This window comes from Macaca nemestrina, chromosome 15 (genome assembly GCF_043159975.1).
Source record: "Macaca nemestrina isolate mMacNem1 chromosome 15, mMacNem.hap1, whole genome shotgun sequence".
NCBI classification, from domain to species: Eukaryota; Metazoa; Chordata; class Mammalia; order Primates; family Cercopithecidae; genus Macaca; species Macaca nemestrina.
The window spans coordinates 33870553-33880482 of NC_092139.1; the positions used below are offsets into that span (position 1 = coordinate 33870553).

General features: G+C 56.3%; 1 protein-coding gene and 1 long non-coding RNA gene across 2 annotated transcripts; one reads left to right on the forward strand and one right to left on the reverse strand.

Annotated features, from left to right (window-relative positions):
• Nucleotides 1-3536: 3536 nt before the first annotated feature.
• On the reverse strand, nt 3537-4350 carry LOC105496138 (uncharacterized). The gene is made up of 2 exons (XR_011613437.1): nt 3904-4350; nt 3537-3727 (listed from the first exon to the last, which is right to left on the reverse strand). It is a non-coding gene; the product is annotated as an uncharacterized lncRNA (long non-coding RNA).
• An 868-nt stretch (nt 4351-5218) lies between these two features.
• LOC105496137 (SRY-box transcription factor 12) lies at nt 5219-8435 on the forward strand. Its single transcript, XM_011766264.3, has one exon. It carries the CDS (start codon nt 5619-5621, stop codon nt 6561-6563), a length of 945 nt encoding a protein of 314 aa, XP_011764566.1. The 5' UTR covers nt 5219-5618; the 3' UTR covers nt 6564-8435.
• The last annotated feature ends 1495 nt before the right edge of the window (nt 8436-9930 follow it).

Genomic DNA, 9930 nt, shown 5'->3' on the forward strand with positions numbered 1-9930 from the left:
AAAATTAGCTGGGCGCAGTGGTGGGCAGCTGTAGTCCCAGCTACTTGGGAGGCTGAGGCAGGAGAATCGCTTGAACTCAGGAGGCGGAAGTTGCAGTGAGCCAGGATCGCGCCACTGCACACCAGCCTGGGCAACAGAGTGAGACTCCGGCTCAAAAAAAAATTTTAAATTCTGGAAAATTACATTAAAATTTAAAATTTACTCATTATAATGCTATTTCTCTAGAGTACAGGAGATGTTCACTTTTCACCTTATATAATTCAGTATAAGGCCGGGAGCAGTGGCTCATGCCTGTAATCCCAAAACTTTGGGAAGCCAAGGCAGTCGGATCACTTGAGGTCAGGAATTTGAGGCCAGCCTGACCAACATGGCAAAACCCCGTCTCCATTAAAAATACAAAAATTAGCCAGGTGTGGTGGCGAGCACCTGTAGTCCCAGCTACTCTGGAGGCTGAGGCAGGAGAACCACTTAAGCCTGGGAGGCAGAGGTTGCAGTTGAGTCGAGATTGCACCACTGGGTGACAGAGTGAGACTCCGTCTCAAAAAAACAAAACAAACAAACAAAAAAATTCAGTATAGTTTGACTTTTTATCACTAAAATATATTACTTCTGCAGGCCAGGCGCGATGGTTCACGCCTGTAATCCCAGCACTTTGGGAGGCTGAGGCAGGCGGATCATGAGGTCAAGAGATTGAGACCATCCTGGCCAACACGGTGAAACCTCATCTCTACTACAAACACAAAAATTAGCCGGGCATGGTGGCACGCGCCTGAAATTCCAGCTACTCAGAAGGCTGAAGCAGGAGAATTGCTTGAACCCGGGAGGAGAAAGTTGCAGTGAGCCGAGATCGGGCCACTGCACTCCAGCCTGGTGACAGAGCGAGACTCCATCTCACACACACACACACACACAATATATATATATTACTTTTGCAATAATAAAAAATAAACATACTTCTGCTCAGATAAAGAGAATATCAGTAAGCCCTAATATTAAGTTTTTCACAGTGAAAGCCCTTCAAAATTGCTTGACAAATAAATTCTAAGTATATTAACTGTGGGAAAAAAATCTATGCTTGTGAAGACTTTGTAGACACATTTCTTAAAAATGAAGATTTCGGCCGGGCGCGGTGGCTCAAGCCTGTAATCCCAGCACTTTGGGAGGCCGAGACGGGCGGATCACGAGGTCGGGAGATCGAGACCATCCTGGCTAACATGGTGAAACCCCGTCTCTACTAAAAAATAAAAAAAACTAGCCGGGCGAGGTGGCGGGCGCCTGTAGTCCCAGCTACTGGGGAGGCTGAGGCAGGAGAATGGCGTAAAAACCCGGGAGGCGGAGCTTGCAGTGAGCTGAGATCCGGCCACTGCACTCCAGCCTGGGCGGCAGAGCGAGACTCCGTCTCAAAAAAAAAAAAATGAAGATTTCAGGAGACAAAATAAAGTCAGCTGGATAAAAAATGCACAGAGAGAAAAAAACATAACAAAATGTTAAGAAAGGGTGTCTCCGCTGGGCACGGTGGCTCATGCCTGAAATCCCGCACTTTGGGAGGCCGAGGCGGGCGGATCACGGGGTCAAGAGTTCGAGATCAGCCTGGCCAACATAATGAAACCCCATCTCTACTAAAAATATAAAAATTAGCCAGGCATGGTGATAGATGCCTGTAGTCCCAGCTACTTGGGAGGCTGAGGGAGGAGAATCGCTTGAACCCAGGAAGCAGAGGTTGTGGTGAGCCAAGATCGTGCCATTGCTCTTCAGCCTGGGCAACAAAGCAGGACTCCGTCTCAAAAAAAAAAAAAAAAACAAACAAAAACAAAAACAAAAGGAGTGGGTGTCTCTTGGCACTGGGACAATGAATCCCAACAAATGATATTTTTTCCTTAAATTTCAGAATTTTTGAAGTTTTACACAATGAATATTTTGTGATCTGAAAACTTTTTCTTCCCCTCCTCTTCCAATTCAGCAGCTGAATAATAATCTTGTGTTCATTGTCTACTACCGCTTAATATATTATTGCCAGACTTAGAGGCTTAACAAAGCAAACAGTTACCATCTCACAGTTTCTGTGGGTCATGAATCCAGGCAAAGTTTAGTTGCACGGTTCTGGCTCAGGGTCATTCATGAGGTTGCATTTAGGATGCTGGCCAGGGCTGCAGTCATCTGAAGCCCCTTGACTGGGGCTGGAGGATCTGATTCCAGGATGGATCACTCAGATGGCTGTTGGAAGTAGGTCTCAGTTCCTTGTTGGTGTTGGCAGGAGGCTTCAGTTCCTTACCACATAGACCTTTCCATAGGACTGCTTGAGTGCCCTCGCATGACAGCTGACTTCTCCCAGAATAAATGATACAAAATAAGACAGCCAGGAGGAAAACATAGAGCCTTTTACATCCAATCTCAGATATCACAAACCATCACTTCTGCCATATTCTATTAGTTAGAGGCAAGCTCACACTTAACGGGGGAAGGGGAGGAGGAATTAGCCTCTTTCTTTTGAAGGAAGGAACATGAAAGAATTTGTGAAGGGCCAGGCGCGGTGGCTCACCCCTGTAATCCCAGCACTTTGGGAGGCCAAGGGGGGCGGATCATGAGGTCAGGAGATCGAAGTCATCCTGGCTAACATGGTGAAACTCCGTCTCTACTAAAAAAATACAAAAGAAAAATTAGCAAGGCATGGTGGCAGGTGCCTGTAGTCCCAGCTAGTGGGGAGGCTGAGGCAGGAGAATGGCATGAACCTGGGAGGCAGAGCTTGCAGTGAACCGAGATTGCGCCACTGTACTCCAGCCTGGGTGACAGAGCGAGACTCTGTCTCAAAAAGAAAAAAAAAAAAAAAAGAATCTGTGAACGTATTTTTGAAACACAAGAAAATTTCTGGCGATTTTCCCCCCCTCAAATTTCCCTCCTCCAATCCAACTACAACACATGAAACTCCTTAATCTTCCTAAAGCGCACCTCTGATCATGTCATCCTGCAATAAAGAAACTGTCCCTCGCTCCCCACAACCCAGGGAACTCCATAACTTGGCTTCTGAGGACCAATTACCGTATTGCCCTTCAGCTCCAGCTCAACATAAACGCATCGTACACTCCCGTCTCTAGTCTTGACACCTGTCCATGCCCTCTCAATACCTTGTCCCAGGCTCTTTCCCATCTCCAGTCCCTTGCATTTGCTGTTTCCTCTGCCTGGAATGTTTTACATGGATGGTTCTTCATCATCTTGAGATCTAAACTCACCCCCATCTCTATCATCCTGTCCCAGTCACTCACCCTCTCATTATCTTGTTTTCTTTTCATTGTTGTTTGAGATAGGGTCTCACTCTGTTCCATAGGCTGGACTGCAGTGGTACGATCACAGCTCACTGGAGCCTCAACTTCCCAGGCTCAAGCGATCTTCCTGCCTCAGCCTCCCAAGTAGCTGGGACTAAAGGCACGGGCCATCACACCTGGCTAAGTTTTGTATTTTTCGTAGTGCTGGGATTGCAGGCATAAGCCAGCGCGTCCCGTCTATCGTAAGTTTTATTGAACATTCACTAGGTATCAGGATGTGTTTACATGCATTATCTCATTTAATCTGTAAAACAACCATGTGAGGGAGAAACTGCATTATCCCCATTTTCAGGATAAGGAAAAGGAGGGACTGGGAATGTGAACACAGGAAGCGTGACTCCATCGGGTAGACTGCTCAGGCTGCAGATGTAAAGGTTTTACACGTAGGGTTTTCCAGATCTCAGCTTCTGAAAGGCGGAGGGACCACTTGGGCGGGAGCAGGGCCTCCTCTTTCCCAGCGCCCTGTGCCTTTAAGAGTTGCCCCCTCCCTCCAGGGATGCTCCAATTACTTTCTCCCCACCACCCCCACCCCGCACCCCGCCACCCAGAGCATCACCCCGCCCCCCGCGCAGCGGAGCCGCACCTCGGTACTTTCTCCTGGCCCCACACCCTCAGGCTCGGCTCTTGGCCTTCGCTCGTCCAGAAGTGGGTGAGCTGTACCGCCAGAGGCGCATTCTCCCAGCCCCAAACTATGCCCGCTACGCCCCAGCGGAATGCCACCTTAAAGATCCTAATCCGGACACCTCCCAGCTCCTGCTTCCCAAGGGCGAGGCCTCAGCGCCCCCTCCCATCGCCCATGCTCGTGACGCCGTGAAGGTGACCTCCCCCAGGGGCGGCACACGCCCGGTGGTGCCCGAACTGGCTCACACGTGGTGAGCCGGGAGCGCGCGGCCCCTCCCCGCCACGCGCCTCGTGCCGGCCACCCGGCCACGCCCCCAGGACTGGCTCCGCCCCGTGCCCCTGCACGCTTCTCCAGGCTTGGGTGGGGCGACGCGCCCAAGTCAGGCACCGCGCCGGCTACGGGGTGGGGTAGGACCTGGGAATGGCGCACCCACGCATCCTCGAATGTCGCCGGCGGTTTGTGAAAAGCGGGAAGTCCGCCCAGCTTAGGACCTTTGGCTGGCAGGCGAGGTGCCCCGCGGCCCTTGGTGCTGAGCTGGGGAGAGACAGTTGGGACCGCGAGCCTCGGAATCGAATCCTAGTCTGCGTGTTCTCGGTGTTTCCTATTTGGGAAGTGGGCATCATATTATCATATTCCTTTCTCCCTCGGGATTCTTGTGGAGCCTCAAACGAGATTAAATATATATGAGAAAGGGATTTGTTCATTGGGTCCAAAAGCATTGCTGGTCCCATATGTGGTTGGACCCTGTGTGTAGTAGGCGGAGGCAACATCTACGACAACCTGAGTCCGTCCCCTTAAGAAGCTTTCCTGAGTCTTGGTCCCTCCAAATTCTCTTCTGGGACGGTCCGAAAAGACGTCCCTGAAAGAGGAAAGGGCAGAATCCTACCTGACGGCAGGTGTCTCGGAATAAGCTAAAATTTAAAAGGCAACGCGGGGCAGGGACAAGCGTCCAGCGCCAGATGGGAGGCAGGCTCGCGTCCCCTATCCTTCCTCCAACCCCCAACCTAAGAAAAGAAACCGATCTCGCCGGTCTCCCCCAATCCCAGCCGCGAGACCGCCCAGCCCCGCAGCCCGAGCCCCGCCCCGCTCCGGCGGCCAGCGATTGGGAGATGCAAATACCGGCTTCTCTGCCCAGCAACGGGTGACGCTACGCCCGAGCGCGAGCGCGAGGCGTGGCCCGGCCGCAGCCCAAGCGGGCACCTAGGTGTTTACACGGGGCGGCCCCGCGCGCGCCGCAGCGGCCCGCAGACGGCGAGGGGGAGGGGTGGCGCGCGCGCCGGCGGGGCCGCGCGGGGAGAAAGACACTGAAAGGCGTCGGCGGCCGGGTGGGGAGCGGCGCGCGCGGGCCGCGGCGGAGCCGGAGGCTGCAGGAAGAGCCCGCGGGGGCCCGGACGGTGCAATTCCTCGGCCCCCGCAAAACAATGTGTGTTGTGCGCCAGGACGCAACTTGCCGGAGGTGGCGGGGGCGCGCCGAGCCCGCCTGAGACCGCGCTGACCTTCTCCCCCCGCCGTCCGTTGGGCCCGAGCGCCCAGCTCCTCGCTCCCCAGCTCGCGGGGGCCGGGCCGAGCCGTGGGGCGGGGCCGCCCCTCCGTCGCCGCTGCCTCCTCCCCCACCCCCAGCCGCGGAGGATGCGGACGGCCCCCGGCGGCGTCTAGCGGCCCCGGGCCCAGGCGCGATGGTGCAGCAGCGGGGCGCGAGGGCCAAGCGGGACGGCGGGCCGCCGCCCCCGGGACCCGGGCCGGCCGAGGAGGGGGCTCGCGAGCCCGGCTGGTGCAAGACCCCGAGCGGCCACATCAAGAGGCCGATGAACGCGTTCATGGTGTGGTCGCAGCATGAACGGCGGAAGATCATGGACCAGTGGCCCGACATGCATAACGCGGAGATCTCCAAGCGCCTGGGCCGCCGCTGGCAGCTGCTGCAGGACTCGGAGAAGATCCCGTTCGTGCGGGAGGCGGAGCGGCTGCGCCTCAAGCACATGGCGGATTACCCGGACTACAAGTACCGGCCGCGCAAAAAGAGCAAGGGGGCGCCCGCCAAGGCGCGGCCCCGCCCCCCCGGTGGTGGCGGCGGCGGCAGCCGGCTGAAGCCCGGGCCGCAGCTGCCTGGCCGTGGGGGCCGCCGAGCAGCGGGAGGGCCTTTGGGGAGCGGGGCGGCGGCGCCCGAGGACGACGATGAAGACGACGACGAGGAGCTGCTGGAAGTGCGCCTGGTCGAGACCCCGGGGCGGGAGCTGTGGAGGATGGTCCCGGCGGGACGGGCCGCCCGGGGACAAGCGGAGCGCGCCCAGGGGCCGTCGGGCGAGGGGGCGGCCGCCGCCGCCGCCTCCCCGACACCGTCGGAGGACGAGGAGCTGGAGGAAGAAGAGGAGGAGGCGACAGCGGCTGAGGAGGGCGAAGAGGAGACAGTGGCGTCGGGGGAGGAGTCGCTGGGCTTTCTGTCCAGGCTGCCCCCTGGCCCGGCCGGCCTGGACTGCAGCGCCCTGGATCGCGACCCGGACCTGCAGCCTCCCTCGGGCACGTCGCACTTCGAGTTCCCGGACTACTGCACCCCCGAGGTTACCGAGATGATCGCGGGGGACTGGCGCCCGTCTAGCATCGCCGACCTGGTTTTCACCTACTGAGCCCACCGTCAGCGGGGCGCGCACGCCCCCAAACCAGCTGTTTACATACAGGAATCAGGTATTGGGGCCCCTCGGAGGCCGAGGCTGGCACCCCATCTCCCGCGTAGCCTCCCCCCTCCTGGATGTGCCCATCCCCCCTCAGATCCAGACATGCCCCTCCCCCGCAGACACACCCCAAGGCAGCCCAACCCCCACCCCTTCCCTGACACCCAAGCCCCTCCCCACGTTGCCCCCTCCTGCACAGCCACCAGCAGCCAGCCCCCTCCGATACACCTCCCGTCTTCTCCTACAGACCTGCACCCCTCCCCCCTTTTGCACACGCCCCTCCTCGTGGCCGGAGGACCCGCCCCCTCTCTTGCTCTGGAATCCCTCCTCCTTCGCCCAGCCTGCCTTCTCCGGGTTAGGGGGGCGATGCGGCTGGGTGGCAACGCGCGCTCCTCCTGTGCCCCTCCCTTCCCTGGGGGGAGGGGCGCACTCCTTTTATCCCCGGAGCGCTAGGGCCCGCCTCTCCGCTGGGGCCCACCCCCTTCGTGCGCATGCTTAATGCTTCTTGGGAGGAGGGGGCTGGTCCCAGTGGAGCCGCACTCTTCGCCCGCTCCGGGCAAAAGCGGGGGCGAGTGTAGAGCGATCCTGGGAAATCCTTTGATCCGGGAGTCCTGGGTTTCCTCTCCACCCAACGGGGCGTCGCTGCCTTAATGGGAGGAGCACTCGGAAGGGTTGGTTTGGGCCTGAAACTCTCCCAAGTGGCATAGCCCCTTTTCCGGTATGGGGTCTCCTGCACCCACGCGCACGACCTCTCGGATCGCGTGGCTGCCTCTACTGTCTATCTGTACGTCCCTTTTTTCTCCCAACTGGGAATTGGGAGGTAGGGTCTTTCTCTGGAAATCCAGCAGTAGAGGAAAGGACCACTCAAGAAAACTCAAAACCAAGACACCTTACCAGTCTGTTTGGGGACAGGATCCCTGCTGCTCCCCCCTCACCCCCTCCTGGGAAGTGCCCGCTCACCTCAGGGCACCCGAAACCTGGGCTCCTCCCTAAGCCCACCGGCCCTTCCTGTCACCCAGGTCCACCCTCAGTACCCACAGCTGCAGTATTCAGCGGGAAAAACTGAGGCACTTTGGTGCTAGGGGTTTGGGACTGAGGCGTGGATGGCAGATGTGATGGCAGGAAGAGTCCCGCTTTTAAACATCTGGCTTGAGAGAGACCATCGATTTGGCCAGTGAGACTGAGTATGGATTCCGAGTAGAGGTGGGCCGTTTGCACCTCGGTTTTTCCACCTGAGAAATGGGGAGAACGCTGTTGTTAGGAGGAAGTTGTGTCCAGTTCAGGGTGCCCTCGGGAGCCCTGTCCCTGATGCTGTGACCCCTCTCACGCCGCCATCTCTCTGTCCAGCCCCGCCCCTCCGGCCTCCCCACACTCCCCTTGCCCTCACTACCTGTATCTCACCGGCGTGTGTTCACCCTCCTGGGTGGCTCACACACTCTCATTCACACACACAAATCTCAGGAACAAACGGTCCCAGAGTCCTCCGGGACCCCTGTCCAGGGTCTCTGCAGGTCTCTGCCCCACGCGTTCCCGTCGCTGACAAAGCCACCAGCTGCCTCCTTTAAGCTTGGTGCTCCGGCTCTGGGCCTTTCTTGCGCTCTTTCTTTCTCTCTCTTTTTTTTTTTTTTTTTTTTAAGAAAAACAACAACAACAAAAAAAGACAATGAAAAAAAAAACCGTCATGTGAGTGAAGAGATGTCACTGTCTGTGGTCTTGGAGAACTAGTCTCGTAGCTGAGGGGTGGGGTCCCTCCGTCTGGGCCACTGGCACCCACAGCAGGACTCCGCCAGTCTGATGCCAGGACTGAATAAAGTGTATTTGCCCCGACCTTGCCCTGTGGTTCTGCATGTCTGTGCTTTTCCTCAACCCTCCCTTAAACAGTTTGCCAGGTTCAAGTCCGTGTGATTTGGGCCTGAGCTGGGTGTCCCAGGGCAAGCCACCTGGCCTGTCTAGGCTTCTATCTCAGGAATCCCTGGCCTTCATGAAGAATAGCAAACTCATCCCTGTAGGGACCAGGCAGGTAACATAAACAAGTGACTCTAGGTGGACACTGGTGTCATGACCCACTTCAAGGGGCCTACCTCTTGCCAGTTGTGACCCTGTGGGAATGCAGTCCACAGTGGCCAGATTTTTTCAAGAGAAGCTGGATGGATGTTTCTGAGTCATCTTAATTTCAAAATGAAAGCTGACTCATATTTTTAAATCTCTGTGGGCCAAATGAAACAAGTATGCAGGCAGGTCTGGTCTGAGGGGGCTGGCTTGACCATGCCTTTCTGTGCCTTTAATGAGGATTAAGAAGCAAAATTGGGCCACACTCTGGACTCAAAGCCCAGCTCCACCGAGTACCCGTGTGACCTTGATTGAAAAAATTAACTAAGTCCCAACTCTTCTTTCCATATGTGTAACATGGGGATAATAATAGTAGCTGCTTCACAGGATGAAATGAAGTTTGAGGTGAGAAGCATTCAACATGGTGCCCATCATGTTACTCCATTGTTAGAGAAGGAAACAGGGTCAGGCGGGGAAGCAACTTACAGGAGGGCCTGCAAGCAGCCAGGGTCAGAGACAGGGCTTGGTTCTGCGTCCTGGTGAAGCATGGCTTCGGGGTGCTGCCTCTCCCTCCCTGTTTGAATCTGCAGATTGTGTTAGGCCCCCAGCTGAGGGCCTGGAGTGGTGGGATTGGTCCCAGTGCCTGGCACACATTGACCTGCAGAGTAGATTAACTGAATGACCAGAGAGCAACAGAAGTGTAGTGATTCTTGTCTTTGAGGTTCTGACTAGTGTTTTACAGCAGAGTCAAGGCTTTTCCCTCCTTTGTCCCTCTGACACCCCTCCCCCTAATTCTTCATCTGTCAGATCCAGTGTATTCCTAAGCTGGAACAAAGCCCCTTTTTTCCCAGTAAGAGCCAGGGCTGAGTGTGGAAATTACAGTGACTGCTTCGTCTCAGCCTCTCTGGTTGAAAGCAAGCTGGCCAAAAAAAAAAAAAAAAAAAAAAAACCTGTAAGAGGAGGTAGAGTTGAGAAGGTGTGGAAGATAGGGGTACCTGCCCCCAGAACTCCCTTCAAGGGAGGACTTCCCCAGCTATGGGAAGTGCCATCAGGGTGGCCACAGCTGCAGAGAGCCACTTCACCTGAGACCACGCCCTTCCTGGGGCAGCCTGTATCTGGTGTCTGAGTGAGGCATGGTATAAACACCTGGTCATTTCCATCCAACATGGGACAGACACTGGCAGGCAGTACTCCCAGCAGGCCCAGAACAGCCAGGGCTTCGTCAGGCCTGCAGCACAGTTTGACTTCCTATGCCCAGGCCTGCTTCCTCTTC